At 38.3% G+C, this 17,487-nt stretch overlaps 1 protein-coding gene across 4 annotated transcripts in view; it reads right to left on the minus strand.

The window, feature by feature from the left end:
- Positions 1-9,655: 9,655 nt before the first annotated feature.
- Positions 9,656-17,487, minus strand: part of LOC126248143 (5-aminolevulinate synthase, erythroid-specific, mitochondrial) — a 101,738-nt gene continuing 93,906 nt past the window's right edge. For all 4 annotated transcript variants that reach the window (XM_049948845.1, XM_049948844.1, XM_049948843.1 and 1 more), the window contains exons 10-11: positions 16,845-17,061; positions 9,656-12,323 (exon numbers count right to left, since the gene is read on the minus strand). In XM_049948845.1, the coding sequence (XP_049804802.1) occupies positions 16,846-17,061 (216 nt within the window). In that variant the 3' untranslated portion in view covers positions 9,656-12,323; position 16,845. The remainder of the gene's footprint in view (positions 12,324-16,844; positions 17,062-17,487) is intronic.

Here is a 17,487-nt window from a genome sequence, read left to right on the forward strand (position 1 = left end):
TGCATCATTTGTATAGATTAGTAACGGCAGAGAGCCTGTAACACTTCCCTGGGGAACCACAGATACTACTTCTCATTCACTCAATGACTTCCTGACAGTTACTAAAATTATGATCTTTCCAACAGGAAAGCCCAAATCTAATGGCACAGCAGATACAATACTCAACTGACATGCAACTTTATTGGAAGCTCAAATCCAGTGGCACAACTGAGACAATACTCCATTGATAAGCCATTTGATTGGTCGCTGATTCTGAGGAATGGTCTCAAAAGCTCCCTAGAAATCTGGAATTAACTTGAGAGCTCATGTTAATACCATTCATTACTTAGTTTGAATAAAGAATCAGTTGTGTTCCACAAGAACAATATTTTCTGAATCTGTGCTGTTACATGTCAATAGAAAGTTTTTTTTTTTTTTTTTTTTTCTTTTCAAAGTATTTCATAATTTTTGAACATGGTATATGTCCCAAAAGCCTACTCCAAATTGAAATCAGTATATAGGTCTATAATTCAGCTGGCTTATATATATATTTTATTTCGTGTATATTGGAGTGGTTTGCGCAACTTTCCAGTCTTTAGAAGCTACAGATCTATTATTGAGTAGTTGTTTGTATATGACTGCCAAGAACTGAGCTGTTTCCTCAGATACTCTGAAGGGAACATAATTCATATACAATCTGGAATAAAAGTACGCCCACAGAGTGCACTTTGGATTTCTGCTCATTCTTGGCTGCCATATACTTAAGGGGTTCCATTACACATCTCATATTGGGCCTCCCAACTACCAATAATCCTTTCCTCTGTGAATGTCCGATCTTTCAGACTGAGGCGCTTCCTCTGAAACAAGGTAAATGATGGTAAATGGTCCAGAATCTTTATCATCTGCAGTTAGCACCTGAAACCCATGTCAGACAAAATGGGAAGGACAGGTGAAGGACCAACTTCAATGCTGTCAATAAATGGGCCAACCACAGCAGTGGACTGATTGAGTTACATGTAGGACATGCTGGATGTCCCTTGGGTCCCATTTCTATCCCCCTACAGTGATGCTAATTGGCAACAGCCTTAAGTTACATGACCAAAGGCAGCATAATCTGAAGCCGTGAGCAAAGGAATTCCAATTCAGCTCCAATCCGAGCACAGTATTCACAGCCCTATCCATGCTGAAAGTGATGGAAATCTACACTGCATAAACCTGCAAGAAATTTAAGATTAAACTACAAAAGCACACAAAGAGAGCTAAATAGGTAGCTCACTTCTAATTAGAAGCTTGTACTAAAATGCACAAATAAATGAACTATGATCCTGTCTTCAGTGGCCATTGGCATGTTCAAGGCAAATGACAGTGGTGCTAGGGATGGCACAAATCTACACTACTCTCTTACTATAGTACAAGACTGCCATATTTACCAAAGTATAAGATGACACTGAACATAAGACAACACTGTTTTTTAAATGTGTCCATGAGAAAAATTTATTTCTAACACCTTCTGACTAATCAAAATTAGAAACTGTTTTATTGACGTAAAGTATATGCCTAAGAATTTAATATTACCTCTTCTAAACTTATTCCATTGATTGTTTATATTTTGATAATACAAGCAGGAATACCCCCCATGAACCCTGGACCTTGCCGCTGGTGGGGAGGCTTGCGTGCCTCAGCGATACAGGTGGCCGTACCGTAGGTGCAACCACAACGGAGGGGTATCTGTTGAGAGGCCAGACAAACGTGTGGTTCCTGAAGAGGGGCAGCAGCCTTTTCAGTAGTTGCAGGGGCAACAGTCTGGATGATTGACTGATCTGGCCTTGTAACATTAACCAAAACAGCCTTGCTGTGCTGGTACTGCGAACGGCTGAAAGCAAGGGGAAACTACAGCTGTAATTTTTCCTGGGGACATGCAGCTTTACTGTATGGTTGAATGATGATGGCGTCCTCTTTGGTAAAATGTTCCGGAGGTAAAATAGTCCCCCATTCAGATCTCCGGGCGGGGACTACTCAGGAGGACGTCATTATCAGGAGAAAGAAAACTGGCGTTCTAGGGATCGGAGCATGGAATGTCAGATCCCTTAATCGGGCAGGTAGGTTAGAAAATTTAAAAAGGGAAATGGATAGATTAGAGTTAGATATAGTGGGAATTAGTGAAGTACGGTGGCAGAAGGAACAAGACTTTTGGTCAGGTGAATACAGGGTTATAAATACAAAATCAAATAGAGGTAATGCAGGAGTAGGTTTAATAATGAATAAAAAAATAGGAGTGCGGGTAAGCTACTACAAACAGCATAGTGAACGCATTATTGTGGCCAAGATAGACACGAAGCCCACGCCTACTACAGTAGTACAAGTTTATATGCCAACTAGCTCTGCAGATGATGAAGAAATTGATGAAATGTATGATGAGATAAAAGAAATTATTCAGATAGTGAAGGGAGACGAAAATTTAATAGTCATGGGTGACTGGAATTCGAGTGTAGGAAAAGGGAGAGAAGGAAACATGGTAGGTGAATATGGATTGGGGGTAAGAAATGAAAGACGAAGCCGTCTATTAGAATATTGCACAGAGTATAACTTAATCATAGCTAACACTTGGTTCAAGAATCATAAAAGGAGGTTGAATACATGGAAGAATCCCGGAGATACTAAAAGGTATCAGATAGATTATATAATGGTAAGACAGAGATTTAGGAACCAGGTTTTAAATTGTAAGACATTTCCAGGGGCAGATGTGGACTCTGACCACAATCTATTGGTTATGAACTGCAGATTAAAATTGAAGAAACTGCAAAAAGGTGGGAATTTATGGAGATGGGACCTGGATAAACTGACTAAATCAGAGGTTGTGCAGAGTTTCACGGAGAGCATAAGGGAACAATTGACAGCAGTGGGGGAAAGAAGTACAGTAGAAGAAGATTGGGTAGCTCTGAGGGATGAAGGAGTGAAGGCAGCAGAGGATCAAGTAGGTAAAAAGACGAGAGCTAGTAGAAATCCTTGGGTAACAGAAGAAATATTGAATTTAATTGATGAAAGGAGGAAACATAAAAACGCAGTAAATGAAGCAGGAAAAAGGAATACAAATGTCTCAAAAATGAGATCAACAGGAAGTGCAAAATGGCTAAGCAGGGATGGCTACAGGACAAATGTTATTCCGTGTGATATAAGGTGGCTAACGTATTGCTTGTTGTTGTTGTTGTGGTCTTCAGTCCTGAGATTGGTTTGATGCAGCTCTCCATGCTACTCTATCCTGTGCAAGATTCTTCATCTCCCAATACGTACTGCAGCCTACATCCTTCTGAATCTGTTTAGTGTATTCATCTCTTGGTCTCCCTCTACGATTTTTACCCTCCACGCTACCCTCCTGTACTAAATTGGTGATCCCTTGATGCCTCAGAACATGTCCTACCAACCAATCCCTTCTTCTTGTCAAGCTGTGCCACAAACTCCTCTTCTCCCCAATCCTATTCAATACGTGATCTACCCATCTAATCTTCAGCATTCTTCTGTAGCACCACATTTCAAAGGCTTCTATTCTCTTTTTGTCCAAACTACTTATCGTCCATGTTTCACTTCCATACATGGCTACACTCCATACAAATACTTTCAGAAACGACTTCCTGACATTTAAATCTATACTCAATGTTAACAAATTTCTCTTCTTCAGAAACGCTTTCCTTGCCATTGCCAGTCTACATTTTATATCCTCTCTACTTCGACCATCATCAGTTACTTTGCTCCCAAAATAGCAAAACTCATTTACTACTTTAAGTGTCTCATTTCCTAATCTAATTCCCTCAGCATCGCCTGACTTAATTCGACTACATTCCATTATCCTCGTTTTGCTTTTGTTGATGTTCATCTTATATCCTTTCAAGACACTGTCCATTCCGTTCAACTGCTCTTCTATGTCCTTTGCTGTCTCTGACAGAACTACAATGTCATCGGTGAACCTTAAAGTTTTTATTTCTTCTCCATGGATTTTAATACCTACTCCGAATTTTTCTTTTGTTTTCTTTACTACTTGCTCAATATACAGATTGAATAACATCGGGGAGAGGCTACAACCCTGTCTCACTCCCTTCCCAACCACTGCTTCCCTTTCATGTCCCTCCACTCTTATAACTGCCATCTGGTTTCTGTGCAAATTGTAAATAGCCTTTCGCTCCCTGTATTTTACCCCTGCCACCTTTAGAATTTGAAAGAGAGTATTCCAGTCAACATTGTCAAAAGCTTTCTCTAAGTCTACAAATGCTAGAAATGTAGGTTTGCCTTTTCTTAATCTAGCTTCTGAGATAAGTTGTAGGGTCAGTATTGCCTCACGTGTTCCCATATTTCTACGGAATCCAAACTGATCTTCCCCGAGGTCAGCTTCTACCAGTTCTTCCATTCGTCTGTACAGAATTCGAATTAGTATTTTGCATCCATGACTTATTAAATTGACAGTTCAGTAATTTTCACATCTGTCAATGCCTGCTTTCTTTGGGATTGGAATTATTATATTCTTCTTGAAGTCTGAGGGTATTTCACCTGTCTCATACATTTTGCTCAGCAGATGGTAGAGTTTTGTCAGGACTGGCTCTCCAAGGCTGTCAGTAGTTCTAATGGAATGTTGTCTACTCCCGGGGCCTTGTTTCGACGTAGATCTTTCAGTTCTCTATCAAATTCCTCACGCAGTATCATATCTCCCATTTCATCTTCATCTACATCCTCTTCCATTTCCATAATATTGTCCTCAAGAACATCGCCCTTGTATAGTCGCTCTATATACTCCTTCCACCTTTCTGCTTTCCCTTCTTTGCTTAGAACTGAGTTTCCATCTGAGCCCTTGATATTCATACAAGTGGTTCTCTTTTCTTCAAAGGTCTCTCTAAATTTCCTGTAGGCAGTAACTATCTTACCCCCTAGTGAGGTAAGCCTCTACATCCTTACATTTGTCCTCTAGCCATGCCTGCTTAACCATTTTGCACTTCCTGTCGATCTCATTTTTGAGACGTCTGTATTCCTTTTTGCCTGCTTCATTTACTGCATTTTTATATTTTCTCCTTTCATCAATTAAATTCAGTATTTCTTCTGTCACCCAAGGATTTCTACTAGTCCTCGTCTTTTCACCTACTTGATCCTCTGCTGCCTTCACCACTTCATCCCTCAAAGCTACCCATTCTTCTTCTACTGTATTTATTTCCCCCATTCCTGTCAATTGTTCCCTTGTGCTCTTCCTGAAACTCTGTACAACCTCTGGTTCTTTCAGTTTATCCAGGTCCCATCTCCTTAAATTCCCACATTTTTGCAGTTTCTTCAGTTTTAATCTACAGGTCATAACCAATAGATTGTGGTCAGAGTCCACATCTGCCCCTGGAAATGTCTTACAATTTAAAACCTGATTCCTAAATCTCTGTCTTACCATTATATAATCTATCTGATATCTTCTAGTATCTCCAGGGTTCTTCCATGTATACAACCTTCTTTCATGATTCTTGAACTAAGTGTTAGCTGCGCAAAATTCTACCAGGCGGCTTCCTATTTCATTTCTCAGCCCCAATCCATATTCACCTACTCTGTTTCCTTCTCTCCCTTTTCCTACTCTCGAATTCCAATCACCCATGACTATTAAATTTTCGTCTCCCTTCACTACCTGAATAATTTCTTTTATCTCATCATACATTTCATCAATTTCTTCATCATCTGCAGAGCTAGTTGGCATATAGACTTGTACTACTGTTGTTGGTGTGGGCTTCGTGTCTATCTTGGCCACAATAATGCATTCACTGTGCTGTTTGTAGTAGCTTACCCAAACTCCTATTTTTTTATTCATTATTAAACCTACTCCTGCATTACCCCTATTTGATTTTGTATTTATAGCCCTGTATTCACCTGACCAAAAATCTTGTTCCTCCTGCCACCGAACTTCGCTAATTCCCACTATATCTAACTTTAATCTATCCATTTCCCTTTTTAAATTTTCTAATCTACCTGCCCGATTAAGGGATCTGACATTCCACACTCCGATCCGTAGAACGCCAGTTTTCTTTCTCCTGATATTGTATTGCTTATAGGCTGTTATAATGGTACGGCTAAGAAGTTAAGCTTCCTTATAAACGAGCTTAAATTTATTTGATTATAAAATGCAGAATCTAATTAACTTAATAGGATGTAGAGGCTTATCTCACTAGGGGTAAGATAGATACTGCCTACAGGAAAATTAGAGAGACCTTTGGAGAAAAGAGAACCACTTGTATGTATCAAGAGCTCAGATGGAAACTCAGTCCTAACCAAAGAAGGGAAAGCAGAAAGGTGGAAGGAGTATATAGAGGGTCTATACAAGGGTGATGTTCTTGAGGACAATATTATGGAAATGGAAGAGAATGTAGATGAAGATGAAATGGGAGATAGGATACTGCGTGAAGAGTTTGACAGAGCACTGAAAGACCTGAGCCGAAACTAGGCCCTGGGAGTAGACAACATTCCATTAGAACTACTGATGGCCTTGGGAGAGCTAGTCCTGACAAAACTCTACCATCTGGTGAGCAAGATGTATGAGACAGGCGAAGTACCCTCAGACTTCAAGAAGAATATAATAATTCCAATCCCAAAGAAAGCAGGTGTTGACAGATGTGAAAATTACCGAACTATCAGTTTAATAAGTCACAGCTGCAAAATACTAATTCGAATTCTTTACAGACGAATGGAAAAACTAAGTGTCAGGAAGTCGTTTCTGAAAGTATTTGTAGAAGTGTAGCCATGTATGGAAGTGAAACATGGACGATAAATAGTTTGGACAGGAAGAGAATAGAAGCTTTCGAAATGTGGTGCTAAAGAAGAATGCTGAAGATTAGAAGGGTAGATCACATAACTAATGAGGAGGTATTGAACAGAATTGGGGAGAAGAGGAGTTTGTGGCACAACTTGACGAGAAGAAAGGAGCGGTTGGTAGGACATGTTCTGAGGCATCAAGGGATCACAAATTTAGCATTGGAGGGCAGCGTGGAGGGTAAAAATCGTAGAGGGTGACCAAGAGATGAATACACTAAGCAGATTCAGAAGGATGTAGGTTGCAGAAGGTACTGGGAGATGAAGAAACTTGCACAGGATAGGGTAGCATGGAGAGCTGCATCAAACCAGTCTCAGGACTGAAGACCACAACAACAACAACGACAACAACAAGCAGGAATAAAATAAATGAAAAGAAATGGTTTGCCACCACCTTTTTTGCATACTAAGCCTGTTGTCTGTGTTGTCATTATTTTAAATCATCATCATCATCATCATCATCATCATCGTCGTCGTCGTCGTCGTCATAACAGCAGCACACCTGTAAAATTTATATCTTTGTTGTCACAAATATTTGGCTGTTTCTTCCAAATATGTTGCGATTTCTGAGGTTGTACTTATAGTGAGACCTGAGAACACAGCTGTTTTTTCTGTATACATAGCAGACTTTGCTTCTATACTGATGTGAGAATGTTGCAATGTCTCTTGCTTCCAAGCATATTACCTCCCCACTGTTTTCTCATTGGTTGAATGGAACCACCACCTGACACACCCCCTCTCATTCCTGTCACACCTCACCTCACTGGGGGCACTGACAACATTGCTGCACAAAACATGTAAGTACGTCACTGGCCCCTACACCATGTCCTGCAGAAATGTGTATTATTGTTGAGTATTTGTTCAGTTTTAAAGTCAATTCAATTCCAACTACAAAAGGACTGAGGCAAACTGCAGTCTGAAAGTGGTAGATGTTCATAAAAAGCCAAAGCACGCAGTAAAAGGTTGCCAGCATGATGAAATTTGATGGTCACTCTCCCTCTCACCTGCCGACACTAATCCTAATTCTCCACCAAGATGGTGGATAAGTTAAATTTTCTTAAGTAAGTAGAAGAAAGCGTTTCTGCTTTTCCTGCTATTTGTTTTATGCGGTCATTTCAGTTAAGGTCGCTCTGGATAGTGACTCCTAGATATCTACATCTACATTTATACTCCACAAGCCACCCAATGGTGTGTGGCAGAGGGCACTTTAAGTGCCACTGTCATTATCTCCCTTTCCTGTTCCAGTCGCGTACGGTTTGCGGGAAGAACGACTGCCGGAAAGCCTCTGTGCGCGCTCGAATCCCTCTAATTTTATATTCGTGATCTCCTCGGGAGGTATAAGTAGGGGGGAAGCAATATATTCGATACCTCATCCAGAAACGCACCCTCTCGAAACCTGGACAGCAAGCTACACCACGATGCAGAGCGCCTCTCTTGCAGAGTCTGCCACTTGAGTTTGCTAAACATCTCCGTAACGCTATCACGCTTACCAAATAACCCTGTGATGAAACACGCCGCTCTTCTTTGGATCTTCTCTATCTCCTCTGTCAACCCGACCTGGTACGGATCCCACACTGATGAGCAATACTCAAGTATAGGTCGAACAAGTGTTTTGTAAGCCACCTCCTTTGTTGATGGACTACATTTTCTAAGGACTCTCCCAATGAATCTCAACCTGGCACCCGCCTTACCAACAATTAATTTTATACGATTACAGTCAGTTTGATACGATTTATTTCATTTTTGGGGCATATAATTCTGGTTTAATTTCCTTTCTTGTTTCATCTGAATGTTACCATTTTGTTCTGAAGCTGGAAATGTTTTTACTTCCTATTCTAATATATCAACAATGACCAAATGTATCATTTGCAACACACTTAGTAAATCATTAGTCTCTCATAACCAAATAAAATATTTTTTGGATTAAGAATCAAGTAATTTGGTTTGGAGGACAACCTTTTCACCGTTGATAGTCCTTAGTTAAAAAGCAGAATAAATGTTTGTATATGATTTCTGTATATGTAGAAGATCATCCATTGCAAGCATGTTCATAACATGAGCAACAAGGGATCCAAAATACTTCCCTGAGACATCACTGAAGTTAATCGTACAACCTGTTGATGGTTCTCCACCCAAGATGATAAGCTGCATCACCCTACAAACAAACCTGCAATTCAGTCACAAATTTCATTTGATACCCTATATGATCATAAATATCCCGTATGATGATAAATAGTGGTGTTGTACTGAGTCAAATGCTTTTCTGAACTCAAGTAATACTGCAGCCACCAAATAGTCTTCATCTGAGGCCGTCAAGACGTGAGAAAATCTGGGTATCATGTGACCAATGTTTCCACAATCCATGCTGGCTGGTGTGTTTGAGGTCATTCTGTTTGCGATACTTCATTATGTTTGAGCTCAGAATACGTTCTAATATTCTGCAACATATGACTATGAATAAGCCTGGTCAGTAGTTTTGTGGATCACTTCTGCTACATTTATTGCAGATGTGTGTGACATGCTTTCTTACAACTACTGGACACAGCTGTTCCTTTCTGAAGGAAGATTTGAAAATGTAGTCTGTGTTTGTTTTGTCATCCTCTATTCCAAGTCTTCTGTCATCTATGACTGTGACTATATCAACTTGTGTAAAGCCAGTAGTACACTAAACACTGTATTAACACATTTGCTTCCAAAATTCATGTAAACAGAGAAGTCTGCACTAAAAAACTGTAGTATTATGCATTAACTTTGTCCAACTTGACAACAGGAAATCACACATTCTGATAATTCAATTAGGAATATAATTGTGTATATTAGAAACTTTAAAAAGAAAAAAGGAGAAATAAGAAATTCATTTTTATCTTGAGTGTTTATATATTTGTTCCATTTTGAACACACATGCAGCATAATTAGTTTCTTTTCACACTTATAATGAAACTGCCATATCCAGAGAAAAATTACAATTATCAACGACTAGAATTTATTACAAAAATAATGATTCTTGTGCACACAAAATATTGACCTGAATTTGTAAATACTGTATACTGAACTCTCATTAGTGTTCAGTAGGAATGATGACACAGAGCATTAAAAGAATACATATTATAAATTAAAGCCTCTTAACGCTGCCCATACATTAAGACATCAACATTTATAGTCTGCAAGCCACTTAACAGTGTGTGGCAGAGAGAGAATTTAAATATCTCTCAAACATACAAACTGAGAATCACAAAATACAAGGTACATAACAGATGACAAATATGAAGTCAACAGTTTAACTAGTTTGGTTGTGAATTTACTTCAAATCTCAGTACCTTCTCAGTACCTGAGACTCTTGAACATGATTGTATATAGTGAGATAAAAATTGCTTTTTTTTCCCATTTGCTACAGTACTACAAAATTGAAAAAAACTAAAAAGAAAAATCTGTTTCTCAAAATCATCTCAAATCTGAATCAAGTAACTAATTACTTAAAGACTGTTTATTAAAATGAAGACTGACAGAAAACAGATTACAAAACCAAAAACAAAACAGTAGAACATGCAGGTGGTAATTAAAAATCACATTCAACATTGACATGAATCACAATCAGGCTACAGAAACAGTCATCCATGTGTCTTTTCACAAAATGTGTTGTGCAGCAATCAGACCAAACTTATGTTCTTTTTATACATCATCATGTATGCCACTGTTTTTCAAGACTAAAACATAAAATTCTCCTGTCAGCCCGATTATGATTTTTTTAACACTGAGGAGTAAGTATATCTAAATAACATTTCTTTGATACAACAATGTTAAGTGCTTTTCACAATCAACAGTGTAAATGCAACATTAACTACAGAACATGAAACTAGCTCTGTGCTCATAATGCAGGACAAAGAGGAGTTTAAAGATGACCAAAAATATCTTGCACATCTGATTATACTAAAATCCAAGTTACTGAAATTGCAGAGCCTGTGTGCCTGCAAGCCACGTAACTTCTTTTACATGTTCATTGTCTCCTTGACATAAGGTATAAAATATTTTAATTTAAAAAAAAAAAAATTATTTCCCACACACTTTTATCTTGCCAAATACTTCTATCTGCCAGTTAAATGGCGAAGTCAGAGAAATATTCACATTTTCTTTAAGCAAAGCAGTACTATTCACCACCAACTAGCACAAAAAATTGTATAATTAATACTAATGTTGCATTAAGAATGTAGAAAAAAGGAAGGACAATTAAGATTTAATGTCTCCTCAATAACAAAGTCATGTGATTATAAATCATTACACTCTCCACAGCTTGCACAGCATGACATTACAAATAATCAGTGGTTTAATTTGTGAACAGTTACATGTTCAAAATTTCATGCCGTATTGACTTGGGCCTATGTCAATGAAACACATCAGCACATAATATATTTGAGTGAGTGGTCTCCATTAGAAAATGGCTATGTAAGGCTTTTTAATGGAAACACATGTGGCAGTGAAAGGCAAAGGAACGTGCAACATACAATCAATCCAACACATGGAGATCACCTGAAATGAAATTTTGTGCTCCTCATATAGGAACAGAATATAATCATGTTAATAAAGTGTCATTCCAAATTAATGGCTGCATACTGTACTTGATCCTTGTTTAATGTTCAAACAAAGAAAAACTCCAAAATATAGCTTACACTACACAAAATGTTGTGCTAGTTCCACAAAATATACTCACAATAAATACATTCAAAATAATGTTGCTGTGTATTCTATTTATAAACCCCAGTGATAATTTCTTTCTGTAGTAATGCTGATAATTTTAATCTTCCTACATTGGAGCTTTTTCTTGAAGCATTTAATTTCAGAGAAGGATATAATTACATTATTACTTTATTGTTTTAGGATAAGTTGGATGTAGTATCACCAGAAGCTGACCAGTGATAGTGAACAATTTCTAACGCATTAAAAGTTTCACATTGAATTGAATTGCAAGTTAAAATTTGGTCTTTTCTTCCACCAAACTTACAATTTCTCCCCTCTATCCTGCACAGACACACTCAGGGTTTGTAGGAAAAGTATTCTTTTTAAATTACTTGATACTTTTTTAAAAATGCAAAATTTCAAATTTCTTGTAAAAATAAACAAAGGATCAGAAAGAAATCCATTCTTTCCATCTAGAAATGTAGCATTACATCATAAGTAATACCTTCATCAAATTCATTTCCACACAAACATGGAGCAATATGATCATCATCTGTCTAAAATTAGAGTAATTAAAACCTGAGAGTTCACAATAACACATAAATACTGTAATAATTTTCTAAAATTGTTATAAAAATAAATTTGAGACACAATAAATCAGATCACTCAATCTAAAGAGAGCAACCTATTAAGCAAATTATTTGTTTTTGGACTTTTGGTCATAAGCATCTTATTCCTTGAAACGACCAGCGTTGAGATGCAAAGATGCTGTTAAAATTCTGGAACAATTAAAATGTCCCAGTTTGTTCAACCTCTGGCAGCACTGATGTTTGTCATATTGAAAGCCTGGCGATCTGGGGGGGAAAAAATTATGAGAGTCTAATTTAACTGCAGTTTGTGCATCAATCTATTAGCTACACAGCCACAAGCAACATAGCATTTGAAACTATAGTAAGAAAGACCTAATTGTATTTTGACAAGCAGCTGGTTCATTTTCAAAATACTGTTTTTACTATGTCATTAGTTTGCTTATGTAATCATGTTCTATTTGCAAATTTGTGGTCACATCATCTTGCACAAGTGTAGTGGATAGTTTAGGAAACACTCATGGAGGCCTTCCTATCAGGAGCAGGATACTACTATGTAACAATTGTGGGTAACTACTAGTATAAAGAAACAAAATCATAATGTAGAAGATTACCACATATTAAAAAAAAAATCATTCACAAATGTCATACTATATTAGTGAATTTCCAGAGCCATGTCAGATTGATGGTAACACTATTATCATTTGCCAGTGACATATAAGAGCAAGGTGTGCATTAGCATGGGTAAAGGGACATGACTTCCTCCATATCACCTATTTGGTCATTCTACACAGCCTCATTAATGATTTGTTGGAATGAAACTGTTTTCAAATGGTAAGTACATATTAACATTACAGTACAAGGAGATCATCAACAATCATTAGCACCAGCAGCCATTTGTCATTGACAACTGAATTACAGCCTCCTCCAGAAATCTTCATGATCTTTAATGACACACAATCATTTTGTTGCTACATGTTTTCTAATATCAGCTACTTGATTTCCATTATGTTGTTGTCTCCATGTTTTGTTATTTCTTTGAATCCACCAAAGAACTTCCTTAGTATGTCTACCATTCATGCACCTGGCTACATGTTCTTCCCACCTCCATTTTAGTTTCATTACTGTCAAAATTACATCTTCCAATGTCAATTGTTTGTTTTGATAGCTCTTCTAGTGGTTCCCAACATGCATCTCTCCATCACTGTTTGAACAACTCTCACATTATTGCTGCAGAAGTGTACCTTATTTGGTAGTAATATAAACTATCACAATCCAGATTTTCAATGGACTGATGGTAATGTTGAATACTTCGTTAGCATGTGATCATTCCTGTGAAGAAATTCAGTTCCCTGAATTGAATAAATACTCTCTTTTCTGCTAACTGAGAGTCAAACAATCCTTAAATCTGTGCCCAAACAGGAGCAAGTAATTTATTGTTTCTGCTACTGTCAAGTGTTTTTTCACACATTGTAGCAAGCACCACTAACAGCACACGGAACAAGACATTTATTATAATCATCATAGCAATATCTATAACCAAGCAAGGTGGCGCAGTCATTAGCACACTGGACTCGCATTCAGGACGACGACGGTTCAATTGCGTGTCCGGCCATCCTGATTTAGGTTTTCTGTGCTTTCCCTAAATCACTTGAGGCAAATGCCGAGACGGTTCCTTTGGAAGGGCACGGCTGACTTCCATCCCTAATCCCAAGAGACTGATGACCTCGCAGTTTGGTCTCCTCCTCCAAATCATCCCAACCCAACCCAATATCTACAGAACAGCAGCTGGTCCTTTCTGACTTTTGAGCATGATCCACTAAATATCTGTTCAAATAACTTCCAGAGTGTGTTATTCTAAAGAAAATGTTTACATTCTGCAAAATGTAATGCCTCTTTGGTCTATATATTGCAGGTTCTGCAAAAGACCTGCTGAGGAGCCTGTTACACTTCTGCCACATGAGCTATTTCTACAGTGGGATTCAACATGGAGAAAAATGCAGCAGGCAGCATCTAAGCAAGTGATCACACAGCATTGGAATTTATGCTGCTGCTGCACAAACAGAACGCATATTCAAGATCACACACAGCTGCATGCACCCCAACCTATTTCTCAGCTGGAATTCTCCCTGTGTGGGCATACGAGCAATTTTTCACATGGAATTTAGTCTGTCACAAGTTACCAATCAGAATGTTTTGGTGATGATGTGTAACAATTATTATGTGGACAGCAGCTATTAAAAGGTATTCATGTGCCTGCGGTATGAAGTATCAGACTATAAAAACAGGTTCACGATGACGAGTTGTGACTAGTATTTACCATGGAACTTACTGTGTGAGAATGGGGGAAAACACAACTGGAAGAAGGAAGTAAAGTTGCTAACAACAAAAATGATAAAAATGAATTCCTCTCCATATTCCAGTCAGGACAACAATTTAAAATTTATTCTGTACACTAGTTTTGTGAAGGTATTGATCTTTGACCAGAAGAGGAATACTCTGCAAAGTGATCTGCACAATTTTAGGCTTGTGTTGCCTCTAGTTCCACTAGCAAATATACTTGTTGACAAAAATGTCTGAATGTCCTCAAAGTTGTAACCCCAAAATCCTCTCATAATTGTGAAGTACACAAGATGTTTGAACTATAATGTAAAGAAATTCAACACACTCATCTATCATCCAGTGCAAAAATCTGACATTTATTTGCTAAATTGCCAAATGTGCATTCAATAAAATGGCAATTTTTCTTGCTCTGTGTGGACTGATCACAAGCCGAAATTCCTGCTACACTTTTTCCATCTCAAATACTGCTGGAATAATCCTACCTGTGACTGTAGTCTTAGAACTGACAGTCCTAAAGTTATCATTCTTGTGCATTGATGAAAGAAAAGTCGCAACATCAAGGTGGAGCTGTGTGACAAACAAAAGTTGGTAGGCCCATTTCTACATCTGACAGATATGTCTATTCAAATTTCGCACTTGTCACATGACAGTGGTGCTAGTAGGGCCACTATGAGGATGCAAATCGGTTTGCTTTAAATACTCACTGTAACAGTCGTGAGCGTTAGTTACCTTTGAGACTGGATGTGGCGAGTTGACATTAGTCAAGAATTCCTGTCAGATGGTGACAAAGGCACCATATCAACACCTCACCGAGTTTGAACTAGGTCGTGAAGCAGGGCTATGAGAAGCTGGATGTTCCTTCTGCGATATTGGAGAAAAACTTAGCAGAAATGTAACCACTGTACATAGTTACTGGTAGCAGTGGTCACGAGAATGTACAATCGCAAGAAGACTGAGCTCTGGACGGCCACATGGCACTACCGAGGGAGAAGACAATGGGGTTTGACATATGGCACTGGTACATATTACTGCATTTGCAGCAGCAATGTGAGCAGCAGCTGGCACCACGGTGATACAACGAACTGTTACAAATCGGTTACTTCAAGGACAGCTCCAAGCCAGCTGTCCGGTAGCATGCATTCCACTGACCCCAAACCACCGCCATATGAGACTTCAATGGCAGAAGGCAGATGGGAAGTTTGTTGCGTTTTCTAATGAAAGTTCGTTCCACTTCAGTGCCAGTGATGGCCATGTGTCTGTTAGGAGGCGGCCATTTGAGGGCCTGCGAACTACCTGTCTGGGTACTAGACACACTGAACTACACCTTGAGTTATGGTCTAGGATGTGGTTTCGTATAACAGCACGAGCACTCTCATGGTTATGTCACACACTCGGACTGCAAATTTGTATGTCAATCTGGTGATTCAACTTCTTGTGCTGCCATCAATGATCAGCATTCCAGGGCGTGTTTTCCAACAGGATAACACTCACCCCCATACCACTGTTGTGGCACAGTGTGCTTTACAGAGTGTCAACCTGTATCCATGGCCTGCTCGGACACCACATCTGTCTCCAATCGAGCGCGTATGGGACATTATTGGACGACAACTCCAGCCTCATCCACAAACAGCATTAATCATCTATGTTTTGACCAACCAAGTGCAACAGGTACTGAACTCCATCCCACAAACTGATATTCGGCACCTGTACAACACAATACATGCTCAAATTCAACATTCTAACAGTTACACCGGTTATTAATGTACTAGCATTTCACATTTGCAATAGGATGTCTTGAACTTATATTAACTTGTGATCTTGTAAAATTAATCACTTAATTATGTTACCTAGGCAAATGTATTCCTGAAATTTCACTACTCTACATTAATTATTTTTGTGTTTTGCACTTTTTACCATCAGTGTACTACTAAGATGCTAACAACTAGTGGAATGGTTATAAGACAGATGCCAAACAGATTAAATGGAAGAGTCCTACTAAGGAAATATGAATAAAATTACTCATGAAGGAGGCAGCTTACAAAACTGTTATTCATGCATTCTTGAACATTACCCATTAGTCTGGGGCTAATAATTAACTCATGAGATAGGGGGAAAAAAACACAAAGAACAGATGTTTCTTTATAGGTTCATTTAGTAATTGTAAAGTATCATGGGGATACTCATATGATTCCAGTGGCCGATGCTAGAAGAGTTCTATCCACATACATCTTGTGAAATGACCACAAGTGTAAAGTAAGAGAATTTCAAGCTTGCACAGAGCCTTCCTCACAGATGTTCCACTTGCATATCACATGCAAATGGGACAGGAAAAGTGGAGAAATGATTGTGACACTCAAAATACTCTCTACCAAACACTTTTATAGATGTAGTTACCAGTACATAAAATCCTTAATTAAAATTAAGTACAAAATTATTTATTATTACCTTATGAGTTGTGTAGAGGAAGACCAATAGTGATCCAAACATCTCTCATGTCTGCCACAAGATGATTCATCATTTCAGGAGTATGATGGGGTGTTGGCGCAAGTCGCAATTTCTCTTGCCCTTTGGGAACAGTAGGGTAATTGATACTCTGCACATAGTGGCCAAACCTTTGTATCAGCTCATCAGATAGTTGACTGCAGCTAATTGGATCACCAACCTGAAATTCAACATTTCAGAAATTTCTTTTACTGGCAGGAAGCACGAGTGGGATGCACAGAATATTTTCCACTAGCATTCTTTGTATCCTTCAAAATACAAAATAATGTTTTCCAATGATAACTCAAGTAAAGTCATTAATAACCTGAAGTTTGACTTGGACACCACAGTCCTTTACAAGACACAGATTGCAGTTATGCAAGGTGAAACAATGAATTACAGAAAAAATCCTTGGACCAAAAGTGACTGAACCCAAGGTCTTCCGAAATGTAGTTTAGCAGTTACCATCAGAGCACCCCAATACTCAGTAACATGAAATTATTAATGTTAACATTATTTATCAGAGTTACACATGAATGTAGGCACTCTAGTAAATCTATACACCAACATTACACTGGTCAATTAATTACACCATTTTTCAGAAAAA

Source organism: Schistocerca nitens, chromosome 3 (genome assembly GCF_023898315.1).
Source record: "Schistocerca nitens isolate TAMUIC-IGC-003100 chromosome 3, iqSchNite1.1, whole genome shotgun sequence".
NCBI classification, from domain to species: Eukaryota; Metazoa; Arthropoda; class Insecta; order Orthoptera; family Acrididae; genus Schistocerca; species Schistocerca nitens.